General features: G+C 52.9%; 1 protein-coding gene across 1 annotated transcript; it reads right to left on the reverse strand.

The window, feature by feature from the left end:
• Positions 1-532: 532 nt before the first annotated feature.
• Positions 533-11,862, reverse strand: Snx33 (sorting nexin 33). The gene is made up of 2 exons (XM_055621739.1): positions 8,946-11,862; positions 533-2,410 (listed from the first exon to the last, which is right to left on the reverse strand). The coding sequence occupies exons 1-2, from the start codon at positions 10,417-10,419 to the stop codon at positions 2,157-2,159; spliced, it is 1,728 nt and encodes a 575-aa protein (XP_055477714.1). The 5' UTR covers positions 10,420-11,862; the 3' UTR covers positions 533-2,156.
• Between the last annotated feature and the right edge of the window lie 293 nt (positions 11,863-12,155).

The raw sequence follows: 12,155 nt of genomic DNA on the forward strand, positions 1-12,155 counted from the left end.
CTATGGCCTAAATGAGGCCCATTCTTCACCCCCTGCCATGAGCTCCTGAGACTCTGATCTGACCAAAACCCTTCCTGGTGAAACTGACCCTGGAAACCCCCACCCTGAGACCCCCTGCTTCTGAAAGAGGACCAGTTCATCTGTGCTCTTTCCATACATGACACAAGTATGCACAGTCATCAGGGCACTCTCATGGGCACAGAGATGAGTCTTCTTTGAATTCTATAATGGGAGCCACTGCAGGGCTGAGCACCCAAGACTGACCAAGTCCCTGCCTCCCCTGTGCTGGAGCGGAGCTTTCCAGGGACAGCTCCCTAGCTCAGGCATCACCTGGGACTATGCTGGGCACAGGCTCATACTCTTTTGGTCCTTATCACGAAGACTATGACACCTGGAACCCCTGCACAGGACCTCACCCATTTTGGAGATGGGGAGGGGCTGGCAATTCGGTTTGGTCAGTAAAGTGCTTGCAGTATAAGCATGAAGACCTGAGTTCAAATCCCTACCATCTACACAAGTAAAAAGCCAGAGCTCAGACTTGACCACATGTCTTTAATCACAGAACTGGAAGGGAGAGGCAGGCAGATCTCTGTGACTTCCAGGCCAACCAAGACTTCATATATACTGCTCGCCTGTAATCCCAGCACCGGGGAGGCAGTGATGAGAGGGCCCCTTGAGTCTACTGGTCGGCCAGCCTACCTCGAGGAGAAGCTCAAAAATAAGGCAGAAAGCAAGTGAAGACACCCAACCCTGACCTCTGGCCTCCGTGAGCACCCCCACCCCCAAACACACGCGCCTGCTCCTGTGTTTCTGTGTTATGAATTAAGTTTTAGACCCACTAAGATCACTGAATCTAGTCCAGTGGGGCAGTTTGGGTTCTCTTCTCCCCCCAACTCTCACTGCTTTCAGGATTCAAAAAGAAAAGGCTGTGCTTCTGTTACATTAGTTAACTGTAAAAGGTTTATCAAGGAGAGTCAAGCAGTGGGACCCAGGAGCAGATCACGGCTTCCCAGCAAGGCAAGGGGAGCAGGGTCACTTGCCAACATGATGCTGGGCCACACCCTGGCCTGGGGGGTAGGGGGCAGTAACTCCTGGAGGATGTAAACAGAGGTGGATGGCAGGGCAACCTGACCAGTGAGTCTGGCCACACAGGGGGGCAAGAGCCCCCGGGTTGTTTCTGTCAGATTTCCCACTGTGCAATGAGAATGTTTTGAGAAGACCAAGCCACAGAAACAAAGGTGCCTGGGACCTCGGGACCTGGCCCTAGGAGACTGAGCAGTTACTGCTGGCAGCTTTTGAGAGTTCCCTCCAGAAAGACACAACCAGGGCTCCATGCTCTGTGGCTTGAGCACCTTGAGCCTAGAGAAGGGAAAGTTGCTGCATGGTCCCCCGATCAAGGAAAAGTAAAGGGGTCCCCCAACCAAGGTAGAGGGGAGCCCAAGGCCTACAGGAGGGAGATGGCCTGCAGTCCCTCCTGCAGAGGCATGGGTAGGGCAGGGAAAGCCAGGGACCATGGAGCAATGATGATCCCTTCCCTCTGTCATATAGATCGGAACCCACCGAGAGGGCACCAAACTTGCTCGGGAATGTTAAGAAAGGGCTACATCCATCCTCTCCCCAAATGTCCTTCACTCCATTTAATGTCTTCTGTAGGTCCTTGTAATTTGTCAAGATATTGTAATTTGTCACCTACTCCATGAAGTGTCCCCTGACCAGCAGAGTTCTGTGGTCCTTTGAGGAGTTTCCATGACTCTTTAAGCATTATCTGCCATACTCCATTGTCTGATATCAACTTTGAGACGTGGCTCTTCCGGGACAGGCCCATTCCAGCTTTGGTCAGCAATGTCTCAGTCAAGGCCACAGCAGTCTATGGAGTCCACGGAATGAACAGGGTGGAGTGGCCAGTTGAGCGTGCACTATAGGCTCCAGAGAAGCTCCATCTTTAGGGACTGACCAGCAGCCCAGGCTTTGGCTCAGAGGGCTCCTCTCTCCATTCACCCATCTCTAAAGTGAGGGAGGACTACTCCAGGAGTACCACTCACCTCACCCACGCCAGGGCTCCTGAGCCACTGCTGGTGTCAGGGAGGCTTGGAGCGGGGTGGACTGCAGTGACAGGGTCCGGGTAGGAAGAGGCCTGCGTGTGTGGTCAGAGTCTGTCAGAGGTGGTCATACATGTGGAGGGTCTTCTCCAGCTGCTGGCCTACCCGCTGGTAGAAACGGATCTGCTGGCGCAGATAGCTTTGCATCATATGCTTGAAGTCAAGCTCTCGGCGCTGGTGGAAATGGTTCATCTCGGCCTGCAGGGCGAAGCCTACCACGCGGCAGCGCCTGCGAATGCCGTCTGCCTCTTCCTGAGCCATGCGGCCCTCATCACTCATGCGCTGGCTTTCCTTCACCTTGGCAAAGGCACCTGGCAGGACAAAACACAGGACAGGCAAGTTAGGGCTTGTATCTCCATCATTCACTCCCCCCTACAACCATCCCTCTAGTCGCACAACAGGGATTGACAGTCCTACTGGATCCATTAAGACTTCACTCCCAGACAGGCGTGGTGGCGCACGCCTGTAACCCCAGCACTCTGGGAGGCAAAGGCAGGTGGATCTCTGTGAGTTCAAGGACAGCCTGGTCTACAAAGTGAGTCCAGGACAGCCCAGGCTACACAGAGAAAGGGAAAATAAAAAGGCTCCTGGCTGTCTCCATCAAAGCATTACAGGTCTCACTGTCTATCTAGCCTTGGTCTCTCTCTTCCAAAGTGTGCCCTATGACCTCCGAGGCTTCCCAACACCTTCTATCTCAGTTATCACACTTTGGCTGCCTGGCTGCCCCTGAGTTGTTAGCTGAGTGAGTTCAGGGACTGTCATGTTCCTCTGTGTCCCCAGATCCCACAAGGCCTGGCCCAGGCAGATGTGGACACATCTGCTGAACTGACTCATCTCATCCCTGAGTTGCCGTGACAGTGACATCTCCCTGATTTGAGATTCTATCTCAGAGCATCCAAAGATATTTCCTAAGCTGGATGCCGTGCCTGGCTCTTCAGTGCCTGCAGATGACAGCCTACACCCGGCCTAGGAGGCCTCTGGGAGTTGGCTCTTGTACATGTGACTTCCACAAAGACACCATGTCCATCCAGCCCTCCCAGTTCTTTCCTGCCTTCCCTCTGCTGGCTGGATCCCTATCCATAATTCAAGGCCCAGATCACGTTCCACTTCTCTACCAAAGTCTCCCCAGCGCCCCAGGCAGAACGTCTCCTGTCCCCAGCCTGTTGTTCTACTGCTGATTCTAAAACGACACTTTAAAAGGCCACCTGGTATGTCTCCCTTACACACAAGCCCTGCCCACTCCTCACCCCTGTCCCCTTGGAACCAGAGACTGTAATGATAAACAGGTGACAGATGGTCATAGAAAGGGACAAACCTGTGCAGAGGCCTTCATCTGGAAGCCCTGGGATGAATCAACAAACAGTTAATGGATTCAGTTCTGAATAGAAGGCATTTGACTAACCTTGCCTTTAAGCCAGTTGCTAAGAAGAAGAGCGAGTGTGTGTGCAAGTGTGTGTGCGTGCCTGGCACTCACTCTTCAAAGGACAAAAGGGAGTCCCCAGGGCAAGGGAGCCCGCGTGCTACTTTTCCTTTTGTTGGTTTCTTTTCTTTTTTTAAGATTGACTTCATTTTTTATTGTTTGTATGTTGAGGAGGAGGGTAGGTGCGTGTGAGTGCCAATGGAGGCCAGAGACATCGGATCCCTCTGGAGCGCCCCCTGACATGGGTGCTGAATTGAGCTTGGGCACTCTGTAAGAGCAGCACACGCCCTAACTACTCATCCACTTCTCCACTTCTCCAGTCCTTTTCAGTTGATTAAAATTTACTATTTTATGTGTATGAGTGTTTGCCTACATGTATATCTATGCATCATGTATGTGCCTGGTGCCCTTGGAGGCTAGAAGAAGGCATAAGATTCCCTGGAAATGGAGTTCTAGAGAGTTGTGAGCCACAATGTAGGTGCTAGGAGTTGTACCCAGGTCCTGGGGAAAAGCAGCCAGTGCTCTTAACTGCTGGACCATCTCTCCAGCCCTTCTTTTGTTTTGATTGTCCATTGTTTTGTTTTGTTTTATGTTTCAGACAGGTCACATGTGGACTAAGCTGACCTCAAACACATGACTGAACCCAGGGTCTTGTTCACGATCTGCATACATCCCCGGCCTATGTTACCTCTTCTACGTGGCATTCTTCTAATTTCCGCTGAAGTCTTCAGAAGTGTTCAAATGTACTGACTGGGCATTTCCTATCTGCCAGGGCTCTGGATGCTGGAAATAACTCCAGATGCCTTTATCAGAGACGCCCTCTCCATCAGCCAACAAGAGCAGGGCTAAATGGCTGCTAGTGGCATTTCACACAATACTCAAATTTAGAGAGATGCTTCCACGGCACCCACAACCTGTAGCCCCAGCTTTCACCTCACTCAGACCTTCTGACACCTTCCCTCAATTATAACCTGCCCTCCTGCTCCACACTCCAGTTGCTGGAACTCTTTGGGAAGGATTAGGTGTGGCCTCATTGCAGTAAGTGTGTTATGTGCGTAGTCCACGCAGTTTCCAGGGAGTTCTCGCTCTCTTTCTCATATGCTTATGAAGGAGACGTGAGCTCTCAGCTACTGCTCCAGCACCATGCTCCCCACCATGATGGTCACGAACTGTAACCCTCTGAACTGTGAGCCTCAATAAATTCTTTCTATTATAAGTTGTCTTGGTCATGGTGCCGCATCACAGCGACAGAAAAACTAGACACCATCATTTCCTCACCTGGTTGACTCAATTCTTGGGCCAAGACCAGTGAAAGCTAAGGAGTCCCACCTGAGTAGGCTGCAGGTATGCCTGTCAAGAATACTTCTACGTTCCATTTTGGACTCAATTTGAGTCCCTCAAGGTTTGCCTCCTGCCTTCGAATACTAGATCCCAGGAATGAGGACTTAGAACCTATTAGTTGCAGAGCCCCAGGGTCCCAGGCATTTTTCATACCTTCCCCTTCTTAAAACTACCTGTTCTAAATTTAGGGCCAGGCCTGAGTCCTAGTACCAGCTCTACTTTCCTTTGCCCCAAAGAAACACTATGTTTAACCACTGAGCCCGGCTTCTGCAGGGGTTCTAGGGATTTAAGCTCAGTTCCTCATACTTACATGGCAATTGCATTACCCACTGAGCCATCTCCACAGGCTGCAAACTGTTTTTCTTTCCAAGGACTCACAGCAGTTACCAACCTTACCAGCCCATGGTGACTCATAGCAAGGTAAGTCTCTGTTATTGAACCTTAGAAGGTCCAGGTGTGGTGGAGCGCACCTTTAATCCCAGCACTCAGGAGGCAGAGGCAGGTGGGTTGTTGGAGGCCTTAAGTTCTAGGACAGCCTAGGCTTTGTAATGAGAAACTGTCTCAAACAAAACAAAATTTAAAAGCACACAAAGGGTTCCTGTGGTAACATGTATCTGTAATCCTAGCACATGAGAGGTAGAGGCAAGAGGATCAGGAGTTCAAGGTCATCCTTGACTACACAGCAAGGTCCAGTTTTTGAGGCCTACTTCACTTTTGAGAACCTTTCTCAAGAAAACAAAAAGAAAAGAAAGAAAGAAGTAGGCCACCTCTGCTGTGGAGGGACCTACACCCACACCCAGCACAAGGACATAAGCAGCACAACTCAGTAAGCTATTTAAAAAAACAAACGAGACTGGGTGGTGCTGCACGCCTTTAATCTCAGTTCTCAGGAGACAGACTCTGAGGCCAGCCTGGTCTACATAGAGTTCCAGACTATATAACGAGACCTTGTCTCAAATAAATAAATAAATACATAAAAGGGGGAGCAGGGTGGTGGTGCATCTGGAAAGAATTAGAGTGAGGGGTGGATACAATCACCATGCTGTATGGAATTCTCAAAGAATCAACAAGATATTTTAAAAATAAAGTAGCCTAGGCAGACCAAGACCAGTAGCACATGCCTGTTCTAGCACTCAGGAGGCTGAAGCAGAAAGATCGAGTTTGAGTCTAGCCTGGGGTACAAAACAAGACCCTGTCTCAAAAAAGGAGGAGGAGGAGAAGCAGCAGCCGGAGCTGGAGAGTTAAACACACTTGTTGCTCTTGCAAAGGACCAGAGTTCAGTTGGCAGCCCTCGACTGCCCATAACTGTGGCTCCAGTGCAGGCAGTACCCTCTTCTGGCCTCTGTGGGTACCCTCACTCATATGCACATACCCCAACACACACACACACACACACACACACCAATACACATAATTAAAAACAAAGCTAAAGGAGGAGGAAGAGGGAAGCAGCTGCCATACCCTCCCTACTCAAGAGCTTGCACCTACAGGGACTACCCTGTTTTAGCCAAACCATAAGCTCCATGGTCCCTCGAGGATAGCTCTGAAGTCCTAGGCCTGCCTCAGGTTTACAAAGCACAGCCTCCTTCCCCTTCTGTATCATTGACCCCAGCTGTCCAGCTCTTGAGAAGTTCCCTCCTCCATCTGCCTGATGGAGTAGATTCCAACATACCTGGCCTCTGTATCTATCTATGCTGCTTATCTGAGAAATTTAAGGGGCCCACACCAGCTACTTAGTGATATGGGCTTAAGATTGATTGCTGACCTTGCCGACTCCTCGGAGAGGATCCTGGGTCCTGGTTTGCTCTGGGCAGTCACTACACCCTTTTTTGGTGACAGGATAACCATTACTAGGCTTTTCTTCCCCCAAATGTCTACATAGGCATAACAGGCTGCTGAGCTGAACTCAGCTCCAGTCAGCCTCCATGTCACATCAGCATGGAGGCTGAGGGGAGAAAACTCTCCAAGGTCACCTCATGGGTGAGGTCCCTTTAAGCCTGGTTTCCCCAGCCTGGGCCTCCCCTAACTGTTCCCTTACATGCTTACCCTTTGTTCAAGTCTAGATGGGCTAGCCAGAATCCTGGGATCCAGGACCAAAAGTCCTGTTACTGTCTCTGAGGAAACACTCTATCAGCAAGGCTGGTCAACAGGATGCTCTCAAGCTGCAGTTTCCAAAGCCTGCCCAGTTCTTTGACCAACTCTAGGCTCTCCTCCCACCGTCACTCTAGACTCAGGGCAGAGCTTAGAACCTAGAGGAAGAGGACTTGCACTGCAGGGGCTGGATGATCAGGGAAGCGAAGGTAGACAAGCACCTGTTTTCAGGCGTCAGGTCTCCCCAGCTGCCCTGGCTCTAAGAAACATCTCAAGTGGAGAATGAGACATGGCCTCTCCTACCTTTCTGTCTACTGGAGAGAAAACGGACAACATAGCTTTATTCCCTTCTTCTTGCATGAAAGCCCGGGAGCACCGAGTGTGTGGACATACGGCTGCCCTATTGACTCAGCTCCAGCCTAGGTGAGAATCTCTAGCCACTGAGTCGGAGCAGCTGTTTAATCATTGTGCCCAGCCTCTTACTGCCCACACAAAAACATGCCATCCAAGGAGCTGGTCGAACCAGCTTTCCCAGGCCCAACACACTGTGTGGCTCCACTTCCGCACAGGGAGGCACTAGCCCTGCCAGGCTGGGCCCCTGCTACCAGCCATCTCCTCTGCCCTGAGTGCAAAGCCAGAGATGTATGGAAGCAGCCAGAGGCAGAGGGCAGGCTTTCCCCAGAAGCCTCTACCTCAAAGGCCTAAGAAATAAAGGTTCAGGGAGGTAAAGGCCCTTCCCAACCAGAGATACAAGGCAAACTGGGTGCAAAGCTGGGCTAGAACTCAGGCGTTGAATCCCTGAGGCTGAAAGGAGGAGAAAGGTAGGTGGAGATGTGAGGGTTCAGCAAACAAAAGAGGTAAAGAAGGTGAAGGGGGAAAGCTGCCTGGAAGCTAGAGCCTGTCTGGCAGCCACCTTCCTGATTAGGACAGGGGCCTGGGGATGGGAGGAGACATGTTTGCTGTTCCCTACACTCAAGCCAGGGGCTGCTCAGAGTAAAACTCCCTGACCTCAGAACCCAGGGCCCTGGAAGCCAGCCCCACGCCCTGCATATATTCTTCCTGAGTTACTAGCCCCAGGGAGGACCACACCTCTGTCTTGACATCTGCCTTCACTAAGTCCCAGGACTCAGGCCCTGAAGAGCCCTTACAGGAGAGAAGCCCAGCTTGAAAAGGGGAGATAGATTGGCCCTGTGAACAGGGCCCTGGACCCCTGGTTATATGCCCCCCTGCCCAGCTTACCCCCCATGTGACCCAGGATGAGTCACTTCGCTGGCAGTTCCTTAACAGTTCCAGCAGCAACAGGCAGGGGCTCATCCTGTCTCTCCCCCACACAGAGGGCCATAAGAACTGAAAACATGATGAGCCTGGGAGGCTGCCAACACGAATGTGTCCTTGGGGAGCTGGAAGGAGGAAGGGATAGTCCCAGCTGAGGCACAGACTCGTGTGCAACCAATCTGCTGTGGACGCAGACTTCTTCATCTGCAAAAACGAGGACAGAGATCCTCCTGCACTGATAGTGGGTAGCAGACAGGGCAGAGGGGGAGTCTGGGCTCAGATGCTGCAAAGGTAGGAGTGAGCCTACCAGATGGAAAAGACAACCTGAGTGTGCTCTTACCTGTGTCTGTGTCTTAGTCCTTCCGGACCCCGTGGGCTCATACAAGGCAAGACCTGAGACCTAGTTACCTCTGTATTCCCAGAACCCAGAGGGTGTTCCATACATGATGATGTAAATGAGACACAGAAAAACAAAAAACAAAACAAAACAAAAACCTAGAATGGACAAGTATACAAAGAGCTCAGTGAGAACAAAGCCCAAAGCTGTCCACACTATTCCTCTGCCTACAAAGCCCTCTCCTGAGAACCATCTCCATACACTTGTTGAGCTAGTGAAGGAGACGGAGACAGGAAAGCGTGAGGAGCTAACTGTTCATCATAGTACAGGCTGTCCTGTATTCCCAGGGAGCAGCAAAACACCACACTGGGGAAGGGCTTACCTTTCTGCAGGTGGATAATGTCAGGGAAGTTGGAGAGCAGGCCCTGGTAGAGAGACAGTGTGTCAAGCATTTGGAAGAGGTCATTCTTGGGCTGTTCAGCAAACATCTCACCAACAGTTTCATAGGTCCGGCCGGTGTGAGAAATGGCATTGTTGAGGGCCTCAGAGCTAAAGGGAGGATCCATCTGGAAGGCATGGCTAATGGCCTGGAAGGCACTTCCTAGCTTCTGGAATTCTTTGCGGAAGCCTCCCACATGCTTCCGAACCAGCTCTGACGCCACGGTGCTCAGCTGCAGGACACTGTCATCCATCTTCTTACTGAAGGCCTTGAATGCATCCACCCGGCCCTCTACATCCTGCAGATCCTGGTGCTCTGTGGGGATCTGGAAGGTGAGCAGGAAACTGGCACCCACCATCTCATCCTTCTCCGCCCGGCGTTTCCCCATCTTCCACTGCTTGTCATCCAGGCAGCTGAGGAAGTGCTGGAAGCCCTCATACTGGGACAGCACAGGGTGGCTGGTCATGTGGTCCATCCAGAGGATGAGCCTTCGCTTGCGCTTCTCAATGAAATCCTCCTCGAAGCGGCCTGTGGCCTGCTTCTCAGGCAGGTGGGGCACTGAGATGACTGTGAACTTGTGCAAGAGGCGGTTATAGAGCCAGTCAAAGTGTTTGTAGCGCCGGTAAACGGGGGAGTCAGCATGGGTGGGCGTGAGCTTGTAGGAGATGTAGCTTTTGATGCCTTTGAATTTAGTCTGTTTGGTGGGGTCCTCTATGGAGCAGGCAAATGGGTGGGGGTTGGCCTTCCACTGGGGGCCTCGAGGCCCCATCTCAATGGAGTATGTCTCGGCAATCTTGGCCATCATGGGCACATCACCAAGGATGAAGGCCTCCACTCCAGAGCGCACGAAGCATGAGAAACGATTGAGGTTCCGTCCCACCGCACTGCCCCGCTTGGCGGATGCCAGACTGTCCTGCCTTTCCAGGGGTGCCTTGGGTCGGAAAGCTATATGCTGGCTGGGGTAGGCACCCGGGTAGGAGAGGTTTAGTGGAGGGTGCCCGTTGGTACCTAGGCCACCAGACCGTGGTTCTTCTACCACTGTGCACCCATCATCCCAGTCATCCCAGTCATCGTCGTCATCATCGTCCTCAAAGCTTCCTTGGTTTGAGAGGAAGCCACCGACCCCACCACTCCTGGCTGGACCGGCCATACTTGGGCTGTTATACAAACTCACCTGGGTGCCCAGGGAGCCTGCGGCGCTGGTGCAGTAGTCCACATGGTTGGTGCTAATGCCAGGCCGGACAATCTCAACATAGGAAGCAGGAAAGAGCCCTGTCTCCCCGCGGCTGTTCTGACCCTGCAGCCAGCCGTCCAGGGAGGTCTCACTGAAGATAACCAGGTCTTCATCCTGCTGGATGCTGATTTCCTCCTTGTTCTCACTGTGGAAATCATAGAGGGCTCGGCCTTTCAGTGCCATGGCTAAGATACTGGCAGGTCACGACTGGGAAGAAAATGTCTTGCCCAGACCCAGGATGCTCATCAGGATATCCAAAAATATACTTGCAGCTCAAAAATCCAGTATACCCGACTCAGCATGCACAGATGCTGTCTAGCTGCCTTCTTTTCAAAGAAATGTCCATGGTCTAGAAACTGCCTTATCGAGCATTGGGGTATCTGCCTGTAAGCCGGGAGGGGTTGATCATGGCCACAGTCTTTCTCCTCAGCAGCCCCTGAGGAGGAGAGAGTTTTCTCCCTCCTCTCACACCAAGTAGAAAGGTCAAATGACCTGGAGAAATCAGCTCTGCTAGAACAAGAAAACGACAGACAGACACTTTGGAGTAGAACAGTGTTGTACAACAGAAGAGAATCACCCGCAGACCACGGTCCCAGGAATGCAGGCAAGGTTCTGCCTGTCCTGGCTCCCAGCTCCTACTGGCTGCTCCGGCTTTGGGAGGCTCTCACATTCCTCTGAAGATCTGCTCCTTCCTTTCCTTTCTCCTCCTCTTGAAGGCCACCGCGTCTTCAAGAATCCAGAAAATCCAAGAGGGGCAAGGAGAATAACAGCAGAGTCCTGAACCAATTCCAAGGGTGGATGTGTCCGGCCTCCAAACGAGCCAGGCCAGGAAAACAAGGGCCAAAGCTTGCACAACCGGCCGATAACTACTGGACCTACGGGGTGCGACCCAGTCTCTTCTGCTTTGCTGCCCTCTTCTCGCCCTGCAAGTGGCCAGCCCCCACCCCAGGAGAACAAGGGGGCGCGACAAGCTGCTAAGAGGACTTTTGGCCTCTTCTCTCCCCCCGCCCCCCGCCTCTTTTGTTTGCCTAATTCCTCGGCAGTTTCGGAGTACGAAGCTGACCCGGATCGGAGTCCCAGAACCCCTGTCCAGAAGTAATGCTGGTGGAAATCTCCACCATCACCACCCCCGCCACTGGTGTGCCAGGGAACACTCAACAGTAGTTGGTAGACCGAGCTCCGCTCCGTCGAATAGATGGCGTCGCCGGCTGTTTGTCCTACCGTCCGTCCGTCGGTTCGTTCTCCGCGATGCCCTGTGGATCCGGCCTGAGGGGGACGAGGTGAGCCCCAGCCACCTTACCCCGCACTTGCAGCCCCTCAGCGCTGCCAGTGGGCAGCCAGATCCAAAACAAACAAACACCGCCCCCCCCCAGCCCCAACCAAAAAAAAAAAAAAAAAAAAAAAGAAAGAAAGAAAGGAGTCCAGGAGGTGGCGTCTCGAGGAAGGAGGGGAAAAATGTAGGGGAGGTGAGGGGTGGAGAGAAAGAGAGAGGGAGGTATGAGAGAGGGAAAGCAGGCTAGGGAATTGAGCAAACTCCACCGCACTTCCGCGCGTCCCGGCGGGGCAGCGAGCGCGCGGCTCCGCCCTCCCGCGGCCAGGGTACCACCTCCGGCCTTCCGCCCTCCTTTCTCTAGGCGGGCGCTCTCCCTCTCGCGGGTTCGGTCCGGGCGGCCGGGACCCAGAAAATGGACCCCGGAGTCGCGAGCTGCGAGCTTTCGGCAGCCGAGGTGCGGGAGCGGGGAGCCACCTCTCGCCCGGGTTGGAGCGCCACGCGGGGGAGCTCGCCAGCCGCCACCAGGCTTCGCCTCCTGGATTCGGTCACCCGCCTGCCTTTTCCGTGACGCAAGTGCAGGAAAACTCCGAAAGTTTGCAGAGCGCGGAGTGGCGAGGAGGGGGCCAGAGGCTAGGAGAACGGCGCG

Source organism: Psammomys obesus, unplaced genomic scaffold, assembly GCF_907164565.1.
Source record: "Psammomys obesus unplaced genomic scaffold, mPsaObe1.curated_primary_1811, whole genome shotgun sequence".
NCBI lineage: Eukaryota > Metazoa > Chordata > Mammalia > Rodentia > Muridae > Psammomys > Psammomys obesus.

What these genes read in the sequence shown, in the direction of transcription:
- Snx33 (XM_055621739.1), bottom strand. Translation starts at nt 10,419, where the DNA reads ATGGCACTGAAAGGCCGAGCCCTCTATGATTTCCACAGTGAGAACAAG. An exon ending in CATTATCCACCTGCAGAAAG is followed by an intron (nt 2,411 to 8,945) that starts GTAAGCCCTTCC and finishes TTGTCCTGCCAG; the next exon opens with GTGCCTTTGCCAAGGTGAAG.